Source organism: Moschus berezovskii, chromosome 6 (genome assembly GCF_049115385.1).
Source record: "Moschus berezovskii isolate FMDL1 chromosome 6, NW_MosBer_1.0, whole genome shotgun sequence".
NCBI classification, from domain to species: Eukaryota; Metazoa; Chordata; class Mammalia; order Artiodactyla; family Moschidae; genus Moschus; species Moschus berezovskii.
The window spans coordinates 106,542,223-106,568,434 of NC_142465.1; the positions used below are offsets into that span (position 1 = coordinate 106,542,223).

Sequence of the window (26,212 nt, forward strand, 5' to 3'; positions counted from 1 at the left end):
GAGGAGGCCTTACAAATAGCTGTGAAAAGAAGAGAAGCGACAAGCAAAGGAGAAAACGAAAGATATAAGCATCTGAAGGCAGAGTTCCAAAGAATAGCAAGGAGAGATAAGAAAGCCTTCCTCAGCGATCAATGCAAAGAAATAGAGGAAAACAACAGAATAGGAAAAACAAGAGATCTCTTCAAGAAAATTAGAGATTCCAAGGGAATATTTCATGCAAAGATGGGCTCGATAAAGGACAGAAATGGTATGGACCTAACAGAAGCAGAAGATATTAAGAAGAGGTGGCAAGAATACACAGAAGAACTGTACAAAAAAGATCTTCATGACCAAGATAGTCACGATAACGTGATCACTGACCTAGAGCCAGACATCTTGGAATGTGAAGTCAAGTGGGCCTTAGAAAGCATCGCTACGAACAAAGCTAGTGGAGGTGATGGAATTCCAGTTGAGCTACTTCAAATCCTGAAAGATGATGCTGTGAAAGTGCTGCACTCAATATGCCAGCATATTTGGAAAACTCAGCAGTGGCCACAGGACTGGAAGAGGTCAGTCTTCATTCCAATCCCAAAGAAAGACAATGCCAAAGAATGCTCAAACTACCACACAATTGCACTCATCTCACACGCTAGTAAAGTCATGCTCAAAATTCTCCAAGCCAGGCTTCAGCAATATGTGAACCGAGAACTCCCAGATGTTCAAGCAGGTTTTAGAAAAGGCAGAGGCACCAGAGATCAAATTGCCAACATCTGATGGATCATGGAGAAAGCAAGAGAGTTCCAGAAAACCATCTATTTCTGCTTCATTGACTATGCCAAAGCCTTTGACTGTGTGGATCACAATAAACTGTGGAAAATACTGAAAGAGATGGGAATCCCAGACCACCTGACCTGCCTCTTGAGAAACCTGTCTGCAGGTCAGGAAGCAACAGTCAGAACTGTACATGGAACAACAGACTGGTTCCAAATAGAAAAAGGAGTACGTCAAGGCTGTATATTGTCACCTTGCTTATTTAACTTATATGCGGAGTACATCATGAGGAACGCTGGGCTGGAAGAAGCACAAGCTGGAATCAAGATTGCCTGGAGAAATATCAGTAACCTCAGATATGCAGATGACACTACACTTATGGCAGAAAGTGAAGAGGAACTCAAAAGCCTCTTGATGAAAGTGAAAGAGGAGAGTGAAAAGGTTGGCTTGAAGCTCAACATTCAGAAAACAAAGATCATGGCATCTGGTCCCATCACTTCATGGGAAATAGATGGAAAAACAGTGGAAACACTGTCAGACTTTTTTTTTTTGGGCTCCAAAATCACTGCGGATGCTGAATGCAGCCATGAAATTAAAAGACGCTTACTCCTTGGAAGGAAACCTAGATAGTATATTAAAAAGCAGAGACATTCCTTTGCCAACCAAGGTCCGTCTAGTCAAGGCAATGGTTTTTCCTGTGGTCATGTATGGATGTGAGAGTTGGACTGTGAAGAAAGCTGAGCGCTGAAGAATTGATGCTTTTGAACTGTGGTGTTGGAGAAGACTCTTGAGAGTCCCTTGGACTGCAAGGAGCTCCAACCAGTCCATTCTAAAGGAGATCAATCCTGGGTGTTCATTGGAGGGACTGATGCTAAAGCTGAAACTGCAATACTTTGGCCACCTCACGCGATGAGTTGACTCACTGGAAAAGACTCTGATGCTGGGAAAGGTTGGGGGCGGGAGGAAAAGGGGACGACAGAGAATGAGATGGCTGGATGGCATCACCAACTCTATGGACATGAGTTTGAGTGAACTCTGGGAGTTGGTGATGGACAGGGAGGTCTGGAATGCTGTGATTCATGGGGTCGCAGAGAGTCGGACACGACTGAGTGACTGAACTGAACTGAACTGATACTGAATTTAGAATTCAAATTGTGAAGCATTGAAATCTTAACAATAAAGTCTTCTAACCCAAGAATTATTTAAATTAACCCAATTATTTAAATCTTCTTTAATTTCTTTCAAGAATATTGTGTAGTTTGGAGTATATAAGACTTTCACGTTTTTGGTCAAGTTTACTCACTATTTTGTATAATTTTGATACTACTACAAATGGAATTTACTTTTACATTTTAACTTCTGATTTTTTTAAATGTGATTTTTGTATATTGATCATGTATCCTGCAAACTTACTTAACTCAATTATTAGTTCTAGTAGTTTTTTGTAGATTTTATTATATGTCCTACACAGATAATCATGTCATCTGCCAGAAAAAGACAGTATTACTTCCTTTTCAAGATGAATGTTTTTTATTTCTTTATCTTGTCTGATTGTCCTGGATAGTATCTCCAGTACCATGTCAAATGGAAATGAATAAAATTAACATTTTGGTGGTTTGATCTTAAGGAGAAAGCGCTCAGTCTTTGAGCATTGAATATGATTTTAGTTGTAGGCTTTTCATGGGTGCCCTTTACACACATAGTTCACTAAGTTTTTATTGGGAACTGGTGTTACATTTTGTGAGGCTTTTTTACATCTATCAAGTTGATTGAATGATTTTTCTGTTAAGAGTCTTATATAATGAGTTATATATAATTGTAATTTTTGAATGTTGAACTAACCTTATATTTTTGGGATGAACCCTGCTTGGTCATGATATATTATTATTTTATATATTGCTAGATATTATTTGCTAATATTTTGTCCAGAGTTTTGCACATGTTTGTGAGAAATATTCCTATGTAATTTTCCTTCCTTATAATGTCTTTTTCTGGTTTTGATATGAAGTTCTATTGGCTTCATAGAACATGTTGGAAAGTAGTCACTAATCTTTGTTTTCTGGAAATGTTTGTTTAGAATTGGTATTATTTTTTTTCCTTAAAATGTGTGTTAGAATTTACCAGTGAAGCCAATGGGGCTTGGAATATTCACTGTAGAAAGATTTTTAGGAAGTTTAATGCATATATATATATATATTGTCATACTGAGTGAAGTTAAGTCAGACACAAAAAGACAAATACATGATATCACTTATATGTGAACTCTAAAAAAATGGTACAAATGAACTTCTTCACAAAACAGAAATAGAGTCCCAGATGTAGAAAACTAACTTATGGTTCAGTTCAGTTCAGTCGCTCAGTCGTGTCCGACTCTTTGCGATCCCATGAATCACAGCACGCCAGGCCTCCCTGTCCATCACCAACTCCCGGAGTTCACTCAAACTCATGTCCATCGAGTCAGTGATGCCATCCAGCCATCTCATTCTCTATCGTCCCCTTCTCCTCCCGCCCCGAATCCTTCCCAGCATCAGAATCTTTTCCAGTGAGTCAACTCGTCACATGAGGTGGCCAAAGTATTGGAGTTTCAGCTTTAGCATCAGTCCTTCCAATGAACACCCAGGATAGTAGGGTAGAAAAAGGAGGTGCAGGGAGAGATAAATTGGTAAATTTGTGTTGACATATACACACTACTATATATAGAACAGATAATAATGAGGACCTGCTGTATAGCACAGGGAACTCATCTCAATATTCTCCAATAACTTATATGAGAAAAGAATCTAAAAAGGAGTGGGCATATATATATGTGTGTGTATAACTGATTCACTTTGCTGTACAGAAGAAATTAACATAAATCTGAACTCCAATAATTTTTTTTTTTTAAAAGAAAAGAAATTCAAGTGCTGTCTATGGAGAAGACAATGGCAAGCCACTCCAGTACTCTTGCCTAGAAAATCCCATGGGTGGAGGAGCCTGGTAGGCTGCAGTCCGTGGGGTCGCTAAGGGTTGGACACTACTTCACTTTCACTTTTCACTTTCACACATTGGAAAAGGAAATGGCAACCCACTCCAGTGTTCTTGCCTGGAGAATCCCAGGGACGGGGGTGCCTGGTGGGCTTTTGTCTATGGGGTCACACAAAGTCGGACACAACTGAAGTGACTTAGCAGCAGCAGCAGCAGCATGGATAATCTGCACAGAATTATTCATGAGACACTTTTGATTATGAAAATAATAATAAAAGTGGCTATACAATTAAGCTTTAGTGATTTAATTGTGTTTTGCCCATTTTACTTTTTTGTTTTTAATTCATTTCTAAGTGTTTTATTCTCATTTATTTATTTTTGGCTGCGCTGGATCTTCTTTGCTGTGTGTGGGGTTTCTCTGTTTGCGGCAAGAGGAGGCTACTCTTGTGATTCACTGGCTTCTCATTATGGTGGCTTCTCTTGTTGTGGAGCACAGGCTTCAGTAGTTATGGCTCGTGGGCTCTAGAGCTCTGGCTCAGTAGTTGGGGTGCATGGGCTTCTTTGCTCTGAGGCATGTGGTATCTTCCCTGACCAGGGATTGAATCTATGACCTCTGCATTGGCAGGCGGACTATTAACCATAGACCACCAGGGAATTCCCTTACCTTAGTTTTTTTTTGACATAATTTCACCTCAAAACAATTATTATTTTTGTTTTTAATGTATTCATCCAAAACAGAGTGCAGAAATTTTGTGTTCAAAGACAACCGTATTTGAGTTAATATTTCCCCTTTAATTTTTGTAAATCTGTAGTGAATGTTTCTCACTTTTCTTTGTTTTATGTCCCAAATGGAAGAAAACATGAGGACAAAAAGGAACCTCTCTCTTTTAATTACTTCCCTTTTCTGGTTGACTCCACCTCCGTTATGAAGGCCTTCTTTTTGTGTGTGTGTGTGTGGAAGTGAAATGATTTTTAGAATTCTGAGCGATCCTCTTTTTCAAGGGACCATCCCAAAGGAATAATACAAGAAGATTTAAGCATCATAAAACTTTGGAATGGACAAACTCAGAATGGTACTACATGACAACTCTGGATCTGCTGGTAAAGCTTATCATTTGTTCCGTCTACTCTTTAATGGAGTATAGTAATATTCTGACAGTCAGTGGATCTGATTTAATAATGATGGGCATCAGGAGGGTAAGTTATGGGAAAGAGCAAGAAGCCTATTAAGAAGTACCTGTATCTTCCATAGGTTTGAAATTGAAGGTATGAAATAAGGATTCGATTTGGCATCAACTCTGTAAAACCACTGAGGAACAACTACATAAGGAACTAAAATTAACTGAATTGTATTGAGTATAAAATGAATAGTTGTCAGAAAGTATAGAACAAGTAGGAATGCATATTGATGAAAAGTTGATTCCCTAGAGGGCATTTAGAATGACACCCCTGAGTGTTAAAATCTACTTCATGATTTATGTGAATGCATTAAATTCATTTATCATTCTTACTTTTTTTTTTCAAGCTTTTAAACTTAAAAGCATATCACATGAAAGCATAGCTAATAAGCGCACAGTTCTGTATCATAGCATTTTTACTTTAAAATTACTGTAGGATGAGAGTAAGAAGGAGAAGTGAGAGTGATAGAGCATTTTAGGCTATTTTTGAAAATAAGATCCAATGGCGTGTGTGTGTGCATGCTTGGTCGCTCAGTGGTGTCCGACTCTTTGCGACCCCATAGACTGTAACCCTCCAGGCTTCTCTGTTCATGGGATTTTCCAGGCAGGAATACTGGAGTGGGTTGCCATTTCCTTCTCCGGGGATCTTCCCGACCCAGGGATCAAACCCGCGTCTTCTGCATTGGCAGGCATATCCTTTATATCACCTGGGAAGCCCACAAGGTCCAATAGTGGGGACTTTCAAATATAATCTTTGCCACTGTTTCCTCCAGTGTAGTGTTCAATTAGAATTTAGCAGGTACTGTGCCAGGTACTGGGGAAGCTGGTGAACATTATAGATGTAATTTATTTTCTCATGGAACTTTCCGTTGAATAATGTGGATCAGGTAGGCTTGGAGATGAGAATATCAGAGGCTGAATATTGTTCTGTGCCCAATGAGAGAAGTGCCCATTTCTAAGTTTCATCAACGTCTTTTCTGTTTTCCAGGTGCTATGACTCACTCTTGCAATTCTTTTTGCATCTCCAGCTCTCTTCTAATCCCTCACTTCTAGGTTGCCTGTAACCATGGACATTTTTAAAGCTATTTTACTGTTGCTGTATGATCCTGGATATGAATTTTTCCTGCCTGCCTGCCTTGCTGTTTAGGAGGAGGGTTTTCTGCCTTGGTTTGACTTTCTTTGTTAATTTCAAACCTCTGAAACCACCTGCCTGCTCTAAAGCCTCTTTGGTTGGAAAGACTATACTTTTACCTTCTTTTATTTCTTTCCACAGGCTTTAAAAGGTGTTCTGTCCACTTCGGTCCCTTCACTCTTGCTGTGGTCTCAGTTCTCTATGCCTGTTTGGTCACCAGTGCCCTTGGTGAGTACTTTGTCAAATTTACTCACAATTTTTGCCCACTGTGACAAGAATCACTGACAAGCAAATCATTCTCCTGAAGGCTAAATAGCATCTAAAAGCAAGCTTCATGGTGTTTTGAAGGATCAGGATATTAAAAGCACAAAATGATTACTTAACAATGTGACCCTGCTTGCCCAAAATGTTAGTAGAGCTTTTTTTTTTTTTTAAATAAATGCTTACTGGAAAAATGCATATTCCTTAACGGTCTGAAGTAATGTCTAACTGAAAATTAGGGAAAAATACAGAGGAGGAGAAATGTCAGAATTGTTGGGATGAGGGAATTTTAGGAACACTTTGAAAATTCAAATGCCAAAATTTATCTTAAAATGTATTCAGGGAAGCCAGATATATATAAAGAACCACAGGTTCCTATGTTAGCTAAAATAATCATGAGGCAGTAGCTAAGACCCTTGGAAGGAGTAGGGGAGAGGGGATTTTTTATGGTAGAAGATAATAGGAAAATATCTCCATTTCAGTTTCCATTTGGGTAGCTAAGTTCAGTAGATTTCAACTAGCATTTTAAGAATTTCAGATATTTCCATATGTAAAACAGATGACCAGTGCAAGTTAGATGCATGAAGCAGGGCACTCAAAACCAGTGCTCAGGGACAACCCAGAGGGATGGGGTGGGGAAGGAGGTAAATGCATGGCAAAAACGACCACAATAGTGTAAAGTAATTAGCTTCCAATTAAAATTTAAAAAATTCATGGTATTTTCCATATGTGTGTGAAATAGTTACTGAATTCCCAATACTCAGTCTTTCATTTTCACTATTAGCCTTCTTTCCACTGATTTTAGGATTTGGAGAAACTTACATAGCTTATTCCTATACAATTCTGTAATATTTTTTATAGTAAACTATCCATCGGATTATATACATTGATGTTATAGAGAATCTCAGCCATAAAATTAAAGACACCATATGGTATTGAATTACCCAGCTTTACCGCTTCTGTGTCATGGCTTCATTTGAAGCCTGTGACACTGCTGTTTGGTTTTGAATTCTTATGAAATGAGTCTCCTACTGTACCATACATAGGTTCAGAAATGTTTCTCAAAACTGGCTTTGAAAAATAAGTAATCTAAGGAATAATTGTTTCACTAGATTTTGGATCTTGAACAATTGCTACCTTTACCTGTTCCAGGGGGAACAGACAAGGAGCTGAGGCTGGCAGCTGGTGAAACCAAGTGTTCTGGGAGAGTGGAGGTGAAAGTCCAGGAAGAGTGGGGAACTGTGTGTAACAACGGCTGGGACTTGGCGGCCGTCTCCGTCGTTTGTAAGCAGCTGGGATGTCCGACTGTCATCAAAGCCACAGGATGGACAAATATCAGTGCAGGCACTGGGCGCATTTGGATGGATCATGTGTCTTGTCGAGGCAATGAATCATCTCTCTGGGACTGCAAACATGAGGGGTGGGGAAAGCATAACTGTACTCACAAACAGGATGCAGGAGTCACCTGCTCAGGTAAGACTTGTGTAAGTAAAACCTTGGCATGAAATGCTTGGTGGGAAAAAATCTTATAGATGGGTTAAAAATGAAAAGGCCAGTTTTCTGTAAATAATCTAGGTATAAAATAATCCAGGTATAAAAAGGACCCATTTCGTTGTTAAAGACCAGAAAATGTATGACAAGACCCATATTAAAAAAAAAAAGTCAAAAGAGATTCTGAATACTACAGTCAATGAAGAAGTGATTAGCTTCAATTTTATATTAAGCAATCCTACTGTAACATTCTGTGCTCAGTTGCTTAATCATGTCTGACTCTTTGTGACCCCATGGACTGTAGCCTGCCAGGCTCCTCTGTCTATGGAATTTTCTAGGAAAGAATACTGGAGTGGATTGCCATTTCCTAAATCATATCTAACCTGATTCCTTGTCCTCTTTCCCCATAAAATGCTGCTTTTGTGTATTGGCTCATAAATCATGACCTTTTGCCCATTAACTGACAATGAATTTACCAAGTCAAGAAGTAAATACTCTTAGCACTAATCTGTTTTGTTGGAGGAAGGACATTTTGCAAAGTTGAATTGCTTTTTCCACTGTGAAATGCTATTCATTTCATTTACATGGTAGTTTTAATTTATAAAATATTCCATAAGTTTCATCTCACTTGCTATTATGATAACTCAGACCTTTCTGCAGACAAAACCCAAGGTCATGTTTCTGACCCAGTTCAGATTCCTGGGCTTCCAATTTCTCTTTGCTCATGTCATTGAACATGACATGAGAATCCTCTCACCACCCAGCCCCTCTGTTAGAGACCATCTTCTCCACAGGACTGATTTCAGAAAGGATTAATCTCAATCCAGGCTTCCCTGGTGACTTAATGGTAAAGAAGCTGCCTGCAAATGCAAGAGACATGGATTTGATCCCTCAGGAAGTTCCCCTGGAGAAGGAAATGGAGACCCATTATAGTATTTTTACCTGGGAAATCCCATGGTCAGAGAATTCTAGCGGGCTACAGTCCATGGAGTCACAAAGAGTTGGACACAACCTAGTAACTAAACAACAACAACAATCTTTACCCAGGCGCTGTGGTGTCATGGGAGTAACTAGTATCTAGAAAAGTCCTCAACTACTGCTTAATGCTATTATTTTGTGTAAGTTGTAAATCATTCTAAACTTCAGCTTCTGAGTAGTCAATAATATAACACATGTAAAGCTACTGGTACACTGACAGGTAGGTCATAGGCGCATTAGCATTAGTTTCCTCATGGCTCACTGCTTCTTGTTACCTAGACCACTCATTTCTCTTTCTTCTTCCTTCTCTTTCTCTGTTCTCCTCCTCTTCCTTTCTCTTCTTTCTTTTCTTGTTGTCTTTCATTGTTAATCATTTTTCAGGGAAAGAAAAGAAATAATTGTGAGAGCTACATCAAGCACCTACAGTGAGGTTAAAAATCATAATAAATCTTGCCAGGCTCTTATTATAATTATTGCTGTTGATGGTGTTGACTATTTAAGCTAAGACCTCAGTGTAGTACTTTTACCTCCTGTGTTCTGTTTTTCATACCTTTGCATAAGGATCCTTTATATAAGGATGATGTCTATCAAATTTAGTTTTTGAACCTTATACACCTAAAGCTTCAACTGGTGCATAATAATAGAAAGGGATGAGTAATCAGAGACTCACGAGTTTCATGAGGTTTCCAAGTTCATATTTCTAAGAATTCAGAGTCCATATTTCTGAGATTCTCCACCCTGATCAATGCTCAATTCTCAGAGCATCTACTTCTTGGAAATTCTATTATGATCACATGTATAATAGTAAAGAGGGTAGACTTTGATACTAAACTGTTTTTTTTTCTTTACATTCTCCTTCTACTATTTTCTTTATTTCTACATAGACATGTTTACAATGTCTTAGAGGGATAGAGGGAAACAAAACAAAAAGTAAATTTTAATCCATAAAAGATTTTTTTTTTGGGGTCAGTTGATACAGATGAAAGTCCTAATCATTAGCTAGTTTTCAAAGATTAAAACCTTTCAATATGTGAACTGGAGCAGTATTCACAAGGAGGCATCATTTTTAAGAACAAAAGCAAGTCTAAAGAGACCGGAGGAATACTATTGTCTAATATCACTTCTGAATTCTGGCCTTTTCTCTGCTCTAGATGGATCTGATTTGGAGATGAGGTTGATGAACGGAGGAAACCGGTGCTCAGGAAGAATAGAGATCAAATTCCAGGGCCAGTGGGGAACAGTGTGTGATGATAACTTCAACTTGGATCACGCTTCTGTGGTTTGTAAACAGCTTGGATGTGGAAGTGCTGTCAGTTTCTCTGGCTCAGCTAATTTTGGAGAAGGGTCTGGGCCAATCTGGTTTGATGATCTGGTATGCCATGGAAATGAGTCAGCTCTCTGGAATTGCAGACACCAAGGATGGGGAAAGCACAACTGTGATCACTCTGAGGATGCTGGAGTGATTTGCTTAGGTAAGGACTGCTCTGCGTTTGTTCCGTTCTCTCTGAGAGGACAAAAATGGGGGTAAAAGTCTCAAAGGCCTGAACTCTTAAAAACATAATGAAATGTGCTTCTCTTTTTTTCTCTTACTATTAAAACATTTTTTTTAAAATTATAGTTGCTTTACAATGTTGTGTTATTTTCTCCTGTACAACATACAGATGACCAAGAAGTACAGATAAGATGCTCAATATCACTAATTATTAGAGAAATGCAAATGAAAACTACAATGAGGAAAGTCTTCTTTTATTGCCTCATTGTTACCAATTTCAGGATGCAGTTCTGATACTTGTGGGCTTTTTGTTGTTGTTGTTGTTATTGTTCAGTCACTTAGTTGTGTCTGACTCTTTTGTACCTTCATGGAATATAGTCTGCCAGGCTCTTCTATCTATGGAATTCTTCAAGCAAGAATACTGGAGTGGGTTGCCATTTCCATCTCCAGGGGATCTTCAGACCCAGAGATGGAACCTGGGTCTCCTGCAAATTCTTTACCACTGAGCCTTGGGGAAGCCCGTGAGAAAAGTTTTTTTTTTTTTTTTACTATTCATTGAAATTAGGATAAATAGTTTAGGGAGGAAGGATGAGCCATGAAATTGAGATCCAAGTTATGAGGATAGAAGTAAGTATTCAGAGAATAGTCTACTCCCTCACCCCTCCAAAAAAAGAAACGAAAAGAAACCAGGTTAACTAGAAAATGTTACTTTCTGGATGTTTTAGAAGAAAGTCACCCCTCCTATTATCCTCTACCTATAAAAGCCTCCTCTTTAGCCACATTGACCCACCCTTCCCCAAACTATTAGTTCAAATTCACAGAATCAAATGATTAAAAAAAAACTGGTTGTCTATTAAAACCTCATTTACGCTAATACTACACTGTGAGCAGGCATTGTGTCTGTCCAGGGACCTTCACGTTCCATCCTTGATTAAGGTCTGGGACATGTTTTTGTGTGTACAAAAATGTCCCTCTCCTTTCTTCAGTTGAGTGCCTCGTTTGAAGACCTAGTAAGTCTTGAACCCCAGGGGATATTTAGGAAACTATAACCAGGGAAAAAATGTTCTTGTATTCACCAGGCTTTTTTTTTTTTTTTTTTTCAAATGAAGGGAATTCAATTCAAACTAGCTTTAAAATAAGGGAATACTGACTCAGAAAACTGGGAAATCCAGGAGGTACAGTTGGTTCCATCCATGACTGGATTCAGCACTTAAACAATATCATCAAGGTTCTGGCTCTTCTTTTATTTCTTGAATTGCTTTTTTTTTTGTTTGTTTGTTTGTTTGTTTTAAACCACACTGTGTGTCTTGTGGGGATCTTAGTTCTCTGACCAAGGATAAAACCTAGGCCCCGTGCAGTGGAAGCTCACAGTCCTAACTACTGGACTACCAGGGAATTCCCAAGTTGGCTTTTTTCTTGTTGAACAATGTCATCATGTACAGTCTGAACCACAAAGAATGGATTCCTACAGAAAAGATGGGTTTTGTTAGCTAAAGAAAGTGAAAAGGATTTGGGGTAGAAAAAATACAGTATGTACTTTCCGGTTTCCTTTACTCAGGTCTCCAATCAGCATGTTTCTTCTCAGTGTGTTTGATACGTGCTGTGGAATCACAATAAATAACACTGTGACCAGAAAAAAAAAAAAAAAAACAACTGAAAGTGCCAGAGGAAAAACCCAATTTATTTATTATAGGATATTACTCAGAATCAAGTGCTAGTCTTTGAGGAGTGTTGATTGGGGGAAAGTGAAAGGAGTAAGGATGAAGTCCCTTCTCTCTTTGAGTTGCTTTTAAACTACCGACATGGTCAGAAAGGGGTCAGGCATGGTAATACAAGCCAAATAGTCTGGGTAGATAATGCAGTCAGAGTAAGTGTTAAGTATTGCAGCAAATATATATATGTATATATATATATAAGCACCTAGGCATCTGCAAGTATATATTTAACAGGGAAAAATAAACAATTCCAACAAAAACATCTGTGGTGTTTAAACAAGCAGATCTCTAGATAAATTTCAGTTCCTTGGCCTCCTGTTAGAAACTCTTCCTGTAATGCATGCTCTCCACAGTGAAAAGTCCTGTCTTCTTTTTTCTTAATTGAGTGATTGATCTTTTCTGCTATGATTTATTATAGGATACTGAATATAGTTCTCTGTGCTATACAATAAGACCTTGCTATTTATCCATTTGATATAAAATGGTTTGCATCTGCTAGTCCCAAACTCCTAATTCAGTAAAAAATCCTATCTTCTTGTTTTTAAATTGGAGTATGTGGGAAGGATTGGGGGCAGGAGGAGAAGGGGATGACAGAGAATGAGATGGCTGGATGGCATCACCGACTCAATGGACATGAGTTTGAGTGAACTCCGGGAGTTGGTGATGGATGGGGAGGCCTGGCGTGCTGTGTTTCATGGGGTCACAAAGAGTCGGACATGACTGAGCGACTGAACTGAACTGAACTGATAATTGTTTTACAATCATGTGCTCGTTTCTGCTGCACAACAAAGTGAATCAGCTGTATGTATACATATATCCCCTCCCTCTTGAGCCTCCCTCCCACTCTCATCCTCATCCCAGCCCTCCAGGTCATCACAGAGCACCGATTTGAGCTCCTGTGCTGTACCCCAGGTTTCCACTAACACTGTCTTCTTGCCTGATCTGCTCCTACTTCCATCTTTAATGATTTTCTGTGGGAATATTTCATTATTTTCTCTGTCTCTGCTTATGTTCCCCCCCTTTCCTTATCTCATCTCAGGTAGAGCTGTTTAGAGCATCCTCATGCTTGTTTCTTTATCACTGACTGATTTTGTTTCCCTCTTACAGAGGGAGCTGACCTGAGCCTGAGACTGGTAGATGGAGTCACCAAGTGTTCAGGAAGATTAGAAGTGAGATTCCAAGGAGAATGGGGGACAGTGTGTGATGATGGCTGGGACAATGACGATGCTGCTGTAGCGTGTCAGCAATTGGGATGTCCGACTGCCATCACTGCCATCGGTAGAGTCAATGCCAGTGAGGGAACTGGACACATTTGGCTTGACAGTGTTTCCTGCCAAGGACATGAATCTGCCATCTGGCAGTGCAAACATCAAGAATGGGGAAAGCATTACTGCCATCATAATGAAGATGCTGGTGTGACCTGTTCTGGTAAGTTAAAACAAGAAAAACAGAGAAGGAAGGGTCTGTGTTCTTTAGCAGTAGGAATAGGTGTAAGAAGTGAGAGAGAACTAGCTAATGATTTCCTTATTGGGAATTCTTTTCAGGTATGAGGGATCTTTAACACATTCTTTATTTGACTAGTTTGGAGGGTTGTCTGTCTCTATTTTCTATAAAAATTGTTTAAACTGCTATTAAGAACCACACTTCAAATTCTGAATCTACAAGTTTAGAAATTATAGCCCCATTTCTAACCAAATTCATGGTCTATGCTGCTCTCCTAAAAGCCAGAAAGTAGGTAAACCAGAATTTCTGGTGTCTTAGCATCTGAGAAGGAACAAGATTGAAAGAAATACCCTATGGTAGGTAACCTCCATATGTATCTATGGCCTAAGTTTATGTTTCTTTTGCAGATGGATCAGATCTGGAACTGAGACTCAAAGGTGGAGGTAGCCGCTGTGCTGGGACAGTGGAGGTGGAAATTCAGAAACTGATAGGGAAAGTGTGTGACAGAGTCTGGGGACTGAAAGAAGCTGATGTGGTTTGCAAGCAGCTGGGATGTGGATCTGCACTCAAAACATCCTATCAAGTTTATTCCAAAGTTCAGGCAACAAACACATGGCTGTTTTTAAACAACTGCAATGGAACTGAAACTTCTATCTGGGACTGCAAGAACTGGCAATGGGGTGGGCTTAGTTGTGAACACTATTATGAAGCCAAAGTTACTTGCTCAGGTAAGACTTTCAATCAACCTATAAAGAAGTTGCATTCCAATTTCATTGTTTTACATGGAGCTGTCCAGTTTTCCCAGCACTACTTATTTAAGAGACTATCTTTTCTCCATTGTATATTGTTGTCTTCTTTGTGATAGACTGAAAGTGAAAGTGAAGTCACTCAGTTGTGTCCGACTCTTTGTGACCCCATGGACTGTAGCCTACCAGGCTCCTCTGTCCATGGGATTTTCCACGCAAGAGTACTGGAGTGAGTTGCCATTTCCTTCTCCAGGAGATCTTCCCAACCCAGGGATTGAACCCGGGTCTCCTTCATTGTAGGCAGATGCTTTACCATCTGAGCCACAAGGGAAGCCAAATTGGCAATAAGTGTGTGGGTTTATTTCTGGGCTTTCTATCCTGTTCCATTAATCTCTGTGTCTGCTTTTGTCTCACTACCATGCTGTTTTGATGACTGTAGCTTTGTAGTATGGTCTGAAGTTAGACAGCCTGATTCTTCCAGCTCTATTCTTCTTTCTCAAGATTGTTTTGGCTATTCGGGATCTTTTGTGCTTCCATACAAATTTAAAATTTAGTGCTTAATTCTGTAAAAAATGCCATCAGTAATTTGATAGGGATTGCATTGAATTTGTAGATTGCCTTGGGAGTATGGTCATTTTAACCATATTTAACTGAATTGATTCTTCCAGTCCAAGAACAAAGTATATCTTTTCATCTGTTTGAGTCATCTTCAATTTCTTTCATCAGTGTCTTATAGTTTTCAGAGCACAGGGCTCTTGCCTCCTTAGGTAGGTTTATTCCTAGGTATGCTGTTCTTTTTGTATGTATGTATATGCTCAGTTGTTCAGTTATGCCTGATTCTTTGAGGGCCCATGGACTGTACCCTGCCAAGCTCCTATGTCCAAGGAAATTTCTAGGCAAGAATATTGGAGTGGGTTGTCATTCCTTGCTTCAGGGGATCTTCCTGATCCAAGATCAAAACTGTGCCTCTTGTGTCTCCTGCATTGGCAGGTGGATTCTTTTTGACTAACGTCACCTGGGAAGCCGTTTTGATGTGATGGTAAATGGAACTATTTCATTAATTTCTCTTTCTGATAGCTCATTGTTAGTATATAGAAAGGCAACAGATTTCTGTATATTCATTCTGTATCCTGCAACTTCACCAAATTCACTGATAAACTCTTGTAATTTTTTGGTAGTGACTTTAGGATTTTCTATGCACAATGTCATCTTGTCTGCAAACAGTGACAGCATTACTTCTTCCTTTCTAGTTTGGATTCCTTCTATTTCTTCCCCTTGTCTAAGTTGCTGTGGATAGAACTTTAGATATTATGTCAAATAAAAATGGCAAGAGTGGGCATCCTTGCCTTGTTTCTGATCTTAGAGAAAATGTGTTCAGCTTTTTCACCATTGCATATGATATCAGGTAAATTGCCTATATACAATCTCTCTCTCTCTCTCTTTATATATATATATATATATATATATATATAAAGATATTATAAAATCTATATAAACAGTAGAATGGGAAAGAAAAGAGGTCTCTTCAAGAAAACTAGACATACCAACAGAACATTTCATGCAAAGATGGGCACAATAAAGACAGAAATGGTATGGACTTAACAGAAGCAGAAGATATTAAGAAGAGGTGGCAAGAATAAAAAGAAAAACTATACGAAAAAGATCTTCATTATCCAGTTAATCATGATGGTGTGATCGCTCATCTAGAGCCAGACATCCTGGAATGTGAAGTTAAGTGAGCCTTAGGAAGCATTAATATGAACAAAGCTAGTGGAGGTGATGGAATTCCAGTTGAACTATTTCAAATCCTGAAAGATGATGCTATGAAAGTGCTTCACTCAATATGCCAGCAAATTTGGAAAACTCAGCAGTGGCCACAGGACTGGAAAAGTTCAGTTTTCATTCCAATTCCAAAGAAGGACAGTGCCAAAGAATGTTCAAACTACCACACAATTGCACTCCTCTCACACACTAGCAAAGTAATGCTCAAAATTTTCCACGCCAGGCTTCAACAGTACATGAGCCACGAACTTGCAGATGTTCAAGCTGGATTTAGAAAAGGTGGAGAAGGAGATGGCAACCCACTCCAGTATTCTTGCCTGGAAAATCCCAGGGACGGGGGAGCCTAGTGGGCTGCCCGTCTATGGGGTCGCACAGAGTCGGACATGACTGAGCGACTTCACTTTCACTTTCCTGCATTGGAGAAGGAAATGGAAACCCACTCCAGTGTTCTTGCCTGGAGAATCCCAGGGATGGGGGAGCCTGGTGGGCTGCCCGTCTATGGGGTCTCACAGAGTCGGACACGACTGACGCGACTTAGCAGCAGCAGCAGCAGAGGAACCATAGATCAAATTGCCAACATCTGCTGGATCATAGAAAAAGCAAGAGAATTCCAGAAAAATATCTACTTTTGCTTTATTGATTATGCCAAAGCCTTTGACTGTGTGGATCACAACAAACAGTGGAAAATTCTTCATGAGATGGGAATACCAGAGCATCTTATATACCAGAGCATCTTATAATACCAGAGCATCTTATAGTACCAGGGCACTTCTCTGCCTCCTGAGAAATCTGTATGCAGGTCAAGAAACAACAGTTAGAGCTGGACATGGAACAACAGACTGGTTCCGAATTGGGAAAGGAGTACATCAAGGCTGTATATTGTCACCCTGCTTATTTAACTTATATGCATAGTGCATCATGCAAAATGTTGGGCTGGATGAAGCACAAGCTGGAATCAAGATTGCTGGGAGAAATATCAATAACCTCAGATATACAGATGACACCACCCTTATGGCAGAAAGTGAAGAGGAACTAAAGAGCCTTTTGATGAAAGAGGAGAGTGAAAAGGCTGGCTTAAAACTCAACATTCAAAAAACTAAGACCGTGGCATCCAGTCCCATCACTTCATGACAAATAGATGGGGAAACAATGGAAACAGTGAGAGACTTTTTTTTCTTGGGCTCCAAAATCACTGCAGATGGTGACTGCAGTCATGAAATTAAAAGATGCTTGCTCCTTGGAAGGAAAGTTATGACCAACCTAGACAGCATATTAAAAAGCAGAGACATTACTTTGCCAACAAAGGTCTGTCTAGTCAAGGCTATGGTTTTTCCAATAGTCGTGTATGGATGTGAGAACTGGACTATAAAGAAAGCTGAGCGCCAAAAAAGTGATGCTTTTCAACTGTGGTGTTGGATAAGACTCTTGAGAGTCCCTTGGACTGCAAGGAGATCTAACCAGTTCATCCTAAAGCAAATCAGTCCTGAATATTCATTGGAAGGACTGATGCTGAAATTGAAACTCCAATACCTTGGCCACCTGATGCAAAGAACTAACTCATTTGAAAAGACCCTGATGCTTGGAAAGATTGAAGGCAGGAGGAGAAGAGGATGACAGAGGATGAGCTGGTTGGATGGCATCACCGACTGGATGGACATGAGTTTGAGCAAGCTCTGGGAGTTGGGGATGGATAGGGAAGCTTGATGTGCTGTAGTCCAAGGGTTTGCAGAGTCAGACATGACTAAGTGGCTGAACTGAACTGAACTGAGATTACCTGTCTGCACTTCACTAGTTCTTATTCTGGGGTTTTGTCTTGTTCCTTGTTTGGAACATGTTCCTCTGTTGCCTCATTTTGCCTGATTTGCTGTTTTCAGTTCTATTTAGCTGGTCGGTTGGTGACATTTCCCAACTTTGGAGAAATTACCTTCTATGGGAAATATTCTATGCTCCCGGCAGCGTACTCCCCTCTGGTTACCAGAGCTATGTGTTCTAGTTTGCCCCATATGTTGACAGCATAAATCATTCTATTGTGGTTGGCTGACTACTGTCAGTGGTCTGGTAGGCATGGCTGGCCCCTAGTCTGGTTGTTTGCTAAACCCGGCCTTGTGCAAAAGCTGCCAGTCACTGCTTTGTGGGACTGGGTCATGGGGTAGCTGGTTGCAGAGACCAGGGGTGTTTCAGAGTTGGTGCTGTTCTACTTATGGTTTGAACAGTGAGTGTGGGGGATCCAGCATTCCAAGATCTAGTGAAAGCCTGCTGGTGAGCAGAGCTGGTTCCTGGGGCAGCTGGCAGAGAGGTCCAACATGTCTCAGAGGTGGTGTCTACCTACTTATTGGTAGGGCCAATGCCCAAGGGATCTTAGGGTTGGTGTTCACCTACTGGTGCGTGAAGCCATGTCCTGGGTCTAGTGGCAGTCCAGTGGCAGACAGAGTCAGCTCCTGGGGAACCCTGCTGCAGGGCCCAGGAATCCCAGAGCTGGTGTTGGCCTGCTGGTGGACAGGGCCAGGGCCCAGGGAATGCTGGTTGTAGGGTTGCATTGGTCCTGGGGCTGGGATCTCTGGGGGATAAGACTTGTCCCAGGGCTAGCACTAGCCCTCTGCTGGGTAAAGCTGGGTCCTGGGATCTCTGGCTGCAGACCCCAGGGTCCTGGAGCTTAAATTGGTCAGCTGGTGGGTAGGGTCAATGCCCAGTGTGTCCCTAGGCTAGTGTTAGCTCACTGGGGTACGGGGAGGGGTGAAGCTGGGGCTCTGACTGCAGGTCCTGGGGGGTCCCTCTGCTAGTGCTGGTTTCCTGGTATGTGGGGCTGAGTCCTGGCCCTCTAGTGGGCAGGGCCATGTCCCAGGGTGTCTGTGGGCTCAGGGAGTCTCAAGGCAGCTGATAGGGGACAGCGGTGGAGGTGCGTGTCCCTGCCTGTTTAGTTTCTTGGCCTCAGGTGTCCCACTTCTGGTTGTGTCAGGCTGGTGACTGGGTCTGGGTCTTGGTGCTAATAAGCTAAAGGGAGGATTCCAAAATGACTTTTTCTAAGTCATTTCTACCACCAGTGTCCTCGTGGTATAAGAAGCTCCCTAAAATGGCTGCTGCCAGTATCTGGGTCCCCAGGGAGAGTTCCATCACATCCTGCCTCTCCAGAAGGCTTTCCAAGATCAGTAGGTGGGTTTGGCCCAGGCTTCTTTCAAATTGACTGCTTCTGCCCTGGGTCACAGAGTGGGTGGGATCTTGTGTTTGTCCTTTAAGAGTGGAGTCTCTATTTCACAGCCCTCTGGCTCTCCCAAAAGTAAGCCCTGCTGTCTTTCAAAGTCAAGCGTCCTGGGAGCTTATCTTCCTGGTGCAGGACCACTGGTTGGGGAATTCTTTAATCCTTGGGGAGAACCTCTGCAACTGCTCTTCTTATTTGGTGGTTGCGTACCTGGGTCTATGGGTCTTGACTATACTGTGCTCTGTCCCTCCTTCTTGTCTTATTGTGGTTCTTTCTTTATACCTTTAGTTGTAGAAGATCTTCTGTATACTAGATTTTGGTTTTTCTCATAAGCAGTTGTTACTTTGGTGTACTCATGGGAAGAGATGACTCAGGATGTTCCTCCTCTGTCATCTTGGCTGTGCCCTCTGAACAGTTTTGTGTGTTTCATGCAACCTTGTTAAAACACTCAAAAGTGGTCTGTGATTGGCTAGTCTTGTGGACAATCCCTAGTATTTTATGTTAATCACTTGTTGATAAGTGATTCCTTTTTTAACAACAAGGTGTTCACCAAGAAACATCTAGAGCTGTTCTTCCAAAGTAGTTATCATATCCTACTGGACAAGAGGGCTTCCCTGGTGGCTTAGTGGTAGGTGAAGAATGTGCCTACCAATGCAGGATACAGAGGTTCAATCCCTGGGTTGGGACAATCCCCTGGAGAAGGAAATGGCAACCCACTCTACCATTCTTCCATGGAAATCTCATGGATAGAGGAGCCTGGTGGCTGTAGTCCATGGGGTTGCAAAGGATCGGACATGATTTAACCACTAAACAACAACTGGACAGGAATGAGTTGCCCTGCAGGTGAGGGAGTGTGTTGGTGAGCCCGTCTGATGGACCAGGTTCTGCCCTCTGAGAAGCTGCTCTCTGTGCTCTGTCCTTCATGTGTCCAGGTGCTCTTCTCAGAACAGTACTCCCTAGTGCAGTGTTCTCATGGTCAGTTGTGTGTTCAGTTTCGAGAGTATATCCACCCAGAGGCTGCACGCCTTTCACAACCCACTTCATGCTGATGCTGATTTAGGGACCCTTGGGTTGCTTTAGGGTTGAGTATTCATTAACTGATATCAGTCACCCTCAAATTCAGCAAAATATTCTCTTCAAACTTAGTAGATTTCTAGCCTATTTGCTTTAACCCAATGTCATGTGGAAGTAACCACCACCAAAGAATAAATTACATATTTTGATCTATCCTGTGATCAGACCCTTCCTCTCAATTTATTAGCTACTGCCCTAAGGTCATTTGAAACCATGGGTTTGAGAGGGAAGGCGAGACCCAAATCCTGTCTTTGCTGGTAGGCTCATTGTTTTTATGTGCAGAGCATCAATTTTATTTTCTGCTAAATCTGAAGTTTTATCACCACCTTAATTTAGGGGACAGGATACTTAAAGTTTTTTTTTTTTTTTTCAATTCTGTAAGTTTCAAATTGTAGGACTCTCAATTAGCTATATCTAATAGCTGCAGGCAGCTTTCCTGGTGGCTCAGCAGTAAATAATCAGCTTGCAATGCAGGAGATGCAGGAAACTCAGGTTCTATCCCTGGGTCCAGAAGATCCCCTGGAGGAGGGCTTGGCAACCATCTCCAGTATTCTTGCCTGGAGAATCCCATGGACAGAGGAGCCTGGGGGACTATGGTCCATGGGGTCATGGAGTCAGACACAACTGATGTGACTTAGCATGCACGCAGTAGCTGCAGGCAGAGAATGTCTCCCTCACAAAATTAGTATTTTTTCCTTCCATTTCTTCTTGTAGTCTACTGGCTTCTAATCTGAGCTCATCTCTCTCTTAAATGTTAAAAGTGGCAAGGAGGATTCATGCCATGTCAACCTTCTGATTTTTTTCTTTTTTTATATACTTTCCCTTTTTTACACTTTTCCCAATATGTTATCCATTTTTCATCTTTAGTGAGCATATAATTTTCTTTTCAGTGTGACATTTGTCCAGATATTTTACCACGGGTAACAATACTTATTAGCTTTCCAGCCTACAGTATCTATGTCATTAGTATATTATACCCATGAATTCCGTTCAACCACATCCAAAATTTAGGTTTTATTACTAGAGTACCTTTTATGTGATAACCCATTCTGAATTATATAGGATTCTATTGGTGCTTTAGTTGCTAGGTCATGTCTGACTCTTGTGACTCAATGGACTGTAGCTTGCCAGGCTCCTCTGTCCATGGGTTTTCCCAGACAAGAATATTGGAGTGGGTTGCTATTTCCTTCTCCAGTGGATCTTCTTGATCCAGGGATTGAACCTAGGTCTCCTGCATTACAGGTAGATTCTTTACTGTCTGAGCCACCAGGAAAGCCCAGAATTCTATTTAGCTGCATATAATAAAAATCCCAAATAGCATACATTTGCAACTTAACATGGGTTCCCTCCTTTTACAAAATCATGTTTTTGTTTGCTATCTGCCATATGTGCACTTTGCTTTCTATTGTAAACTCTCGTTATATTTCTGTAGCATTTGGAAACCCTTCTACTAATTTTTGGGCCAAGACTTTAGCTCTGTCCTTGTTTTTCTAGAAATAGAGTTTGTAATTTTATTTCTTGATTTACTTGATTCTTTTAGAAGATTTTCAGGAAAAAATTATGGAAATACCATCTCTGTGTCTGTCAAGTTCAAACTACAAATTCCAAGTCTGTTTAAATTCTTAGACTTTTATAAAGCATATCGCATTGTGGTTGATAGCAGGAAGACTAGAAAGATAAAGCAACCATTTACCCCTGACTTGTAGTTTAGACAAGCTAGCAGCAAAGAGGTCTAAGAGTTTTGGGCACAAAATTGGTTTGAATCCCAGACATTTTGTTTGTGATGACTGTATAGGTGCTGGAGAGGACTTCTGAATGTAATAAATGGTTCTTTTGAATTTTGTTTTATTTTACTAAAATCTGAAAGATAATTTTGAGATTAGAATGAGCTATACTTTTTCGGAGTCTGGAAAGGAATAAATGGTGAAAACGCATTAGTACTTCTTTAAAGTGTATTGTATCTATTACCAAACAAAAGGAAATACCTCTAATTATTTCTTATATTTGTTCTTCATTTCTTCAGAAAGAAAGAAATATAGATTCAGTTACTGATGTCAGGGAAGGTTTAATTTATTGATTAAAAGGGCTATATCCAGGCACAAAAATTCAGTTAATGGCTTTTATGTTAAAATGCAGTCATAGCACAGATGTGGAGACTGGACTTGTGGACACAGGCTGTGAAGGAGAGGGTGGGATGAATTGAGAGAGTAGCATTAACATGTACACACTACCATGTGTAAAATAGATAGCTAGTGGGAAGCTGCCGTATAGTACAGGGAACTCAGCCCAGTGCTCTGTGCTGACCTAGAGGAGTGGGGTGGGGTGGGAGGAAGGTTCAAGAGGGAGGGGATATATATATACTTATAGCTGATTCATGTTGTGTACAGCAGAAACTAGCACAACATTGGAAAGCAATTATACTCCAATTAAAAAATAGATTTAAAAAATGCAGTCATTTAAGGGGAAAAAAATCCCTTAAAGGAGTAAATTATCCATATTCTAATCATGTACTCAGACTAAATGGTATAAGGAAGCCATTCTGTGGTATAGCCTAATGTGTTACTAGCAGACTTATGAAATTAAACTGAGGATAGAGTCTCCAAGTCATTTCTGGAATAAAGATTTCTCTTTTGCCTTGGACTCAAATATTTTAGAACTAAGGAGGATATCTATTTGAGGATATCTATTTTAGGACTAAGGAGGATATCTATTTGTTTTGCTTTATTGAGGGGGAAGTTGTTTTTCACTGGTTGTGTTTTATTTGCTCGAGATCAATCTAGAGAGAGCAAGAGGTTAAAATAAAAAATCTAAGAAACTGTTTTTATCCAAAGATTTAGGTCTGTCCAAAAGTGGAATAGGATCATATGAATAAGAGTTAACAATATCTTAGAGTAATTTCATTCTCAACTAATGATTCAACAAGATTAAACTCAACTCCAGTCACTGTGTTGTAGAGGCATTATTTGCTGTAAAGTCTTAGCTCTGTTTAAAAAGCAATGTGTTATTCAACTCAAATTTGGATGGAACTTGCTTCAAACATATTGAATGGATAAGAGGTGAAATTTTTGCATAGTTGAGTTATTCTATACTGCTATAATAGAGATTATCATCAGATCTAGAACATTTTAGGAAATTGGCAAGGGCTGATGGTATATCTGTGTCATGCTAATAGTAATGTCCAGGGATCTTCAGAATTAGTGATATTTAAAAAAAGGATTAGTCATATTTGACAGCAGACATCTCTAAAAGACTTATGACTTTTAGAAAGCCCAATTCCATATGCCTCTTCTTTCTTTCCTTTAAGATGAATTAAAGGAAATACTTTGTATCTTCCGCGTAACTTGAATTACCTCCAGTTGCTGAGAGTTGGACACAACTTAGTGACTGAACAAAAAATGTTAAAAGAAGCTTTTACTTATCTTGATGAGTGGCTCTCAACCTATGAAGCATGCCCTTAAAACCTGAGCTCAATTTCTTCAGCTTTATAGCTGGTGTGTCTTTTCTTTACCTTTTAAAATTCATTCATACTAAATTGTTCATAATCCCTCAATTAGATCATCCTGTCTCATGATTGTATTCTTTAAATGCCATATCACATATCATTTACTTGGCAAACTTCTCATTTTTTTTCGAAGCTCTGTTCAGATTTATGGTACTCTTTATAGTTTTCTTACAAAGGCCCAAATAGAATGGATAACTCCTTCCCTAGTTTTGTATCTAAAACATGTATCTAGTTTTGGACTCATTATCTGAACATGTATCAGTTCAGTTCAGTTCAATTCAGTTGCTCAGTCATGTCCGACTCTTTGGGACCCCATGAATCACAGCACGCCAGGCCTCCCTGTCCATCACCAACTTCTGGAGTTCACTCAAACTCATGTCCATCGAGTCGGTGATGCCATTCAGCCATCTCATTCTCTGTCCTCCCCTTCTCCTCCCGCCCCCAATTCCTCTATATCTTCTACTAAATTATGTGTTCTTGAAGGAGAGAGAAATCAGTGAAAAATTGAGCATCCTTGAAAAGAAGTAACTTTGTCCCCCAAACATAAGTTTGGGAAATATAAGTAGAGCAAAAAGTGCAGGGACACAGAAGCTTGGAAAAGCATCTTCAGGCTGGGGTAACAAGTATGATTGGCGGAGTAATAGATGTTAAGGCTTTTAAAGTGACATCATAGGGTTTTTCGAATATGCTAAAATAATGCTTATAATGTCTCCTTAATTTGAATAGATGAGTGCTATTGGGGAAGCTGCCAAAGTTTTCTGCTACAATTTCCTCAAAAAAAAAAAAAATACTGGTATTAATATCTACTCCTTCATGGGAATTGCACAGCAAGTGATCAATGTATGTTAGCTACTCTGGTTATGATTATTATTAGCAGTGTTAGAATTATCTACCCTTACTGATAGACTGAACTCTGTGATAGATTTTTTAGCCCATCCAAATGCCTCAAACATTGTAAGTGCTTAATAATATTTGTTGAAAAGATGAATTATTGTACAGACGGTAAAGAAACTTCTCTTGAAGACAGAAATTATGTGAAAATATTTGAAATTTAATATTTGTGGTCATGACATAAATTAATTGGAAAGTGGACTTAGAAGCAAGGAGTCCACTTTGGAAGCTATTGCAAAAGTCTACACGGTGTATGGTGACAAATTACATCAAAGTAGTGGCAGTAAGTATGGAGAAAAAATATGCTGGAGAGTCAGTCAACAGGAACAGGTTGCTTCCACATGTGCAGTGTGCTGTGAGGGTCAAGAGTCTAGGCTCTCCAGTATACTGCCTGGCTTCAAACCCTGTCCCTTTATTAACCTGCCGTGTGACCTTAGCAAATTACTTCACTTCTGTGCATTTTAGTTTCCTTGTCTGTAATAATTATACCCTAAGGCAATAATAAGGATGAACTAATGATTGGTAAATAAATACTAAGATGTCGTATTTGTTGTTGTTGTTTAGTTGCTAAGTTGTGTCTAACCCTTTACGACCCTAGGGACTGTAGCCTGCCAGACTCCTCTGTCCGTGGGATTTCCCAGGCAGAATACTGGAATGGCTTGCCATTTCCTTCTCCAGGGAATCTTCCCAACCCAGGGATTGAACCTGGGTCTGCTGCTGGGTCTCCAGGCAGTTTCTTTACCACTGAGCCTCCAGGGAAGCCCAAAATGCCACATACAAATATACATATATAATAGATGTTCACTTAATCTTCAAATTATTGAATTTGATAGCAATAATAGCAATAATTGCTATCAAATTATTGCCATTATTTCTGAGGAGATAAACACAGGGGTTCAATTTCAGGTGATTCTAATTTGGTCCTGGATGCCATTAATTGAATAAAGACTACAGTGGCCTTGTCAGAGCATAATTCATTCAATTTGGAACACCTTAAGTTCCAGATGTTCAAATAGATCTGCTTATGAGTATAAATTTAAAGAGAAATGTATAGATGAAACCATATTTACTGGCAGCTGAGAGAAAATGTCCATTGAGGAGATTAGACAGCTGAGGACAGAACTTTGATTGGGGAACACTTGACAGGTTCTGATAAAGCACCGTCAGGCAGGAAGGAGGAGAAAACAGGGGAAAAAGAGTATCTCATGTATCAAGTGTGACAGATATCAAAGAAGAGGTCTGTTTTTCATTTTGGAAGTAGGAAGTAGATATATTAAAAGTCTTTACGTAGAACCACTTGAAATGGTTGGGGCAGACTCCAGGTTGCAGTGGGTGCATATAGTGTTAAAATGTAGAGAGAATGAGCAGACATTATCTGTGGGCTCCAACGTGATGGATAATACAGGCAAAATACTGAAAGGATAGAGTAATCGTGCTCCAGAAATGATGGGTTCTAGGAGGCAAAGTTCCAGAATTATCTGTTAGGGTAGTCCAGTGAAGGATGGGGAGGTCTGGAAATTGTTAAGCCCAACTCCAGGCAGAAAATCCAAAAGGAATGAATGGCTTCCCTTTCTCACTTTTGACTCCCTACCTCACTCCCATCAGGAGGGAAGATCT

At 40.1% G+C, this 26,212-nt stretch overlaps 1 protein-coding gene across 2 annotated transcripts in view; it reads left to right on the forward strand.

Annotated features, from left to right (window-relative positions):
* Positions 1–4,658: 4,658 nt before the first annotated feature.
* The window catches only part of LOC129536140 (scavenger receptor cysteine-rich type 1 protein M130), a 34,944-nt gene continuing 13,390 nt past the window's right edge, over positions 4,659–26,212 (forward strand). For both annotated transcript variants that reach the window (XM_055394865.2, XM_088837373.1), the window contains exons 1-6: positions 4,659–4,815; positions 6,166–6,252; positions 7,438–7,758; positions 9,906–10,226; positions 13,069–13,389; positions 13,812–14,132. In XM_055394865.2, the coding sequence (XP_055250840.2) occupies positions 4,770–4,815; positions 6,166–6,252; positions 7,438–7,758; positions 9,906–10,226; positions 13,069–13,389; positions 13,812–14,132 (1,417 nt within the window). In that variant the 5' untranslated portion in view covers positions 4,659–4,769. The remainder of the gene's footprint in view (positions 4,816–6,165; positions 6,253–7,437; positions 7,759–9,905; positions 10,227–13,068; positions 13,390–13,811; positions 14,133–26,212) is intronic.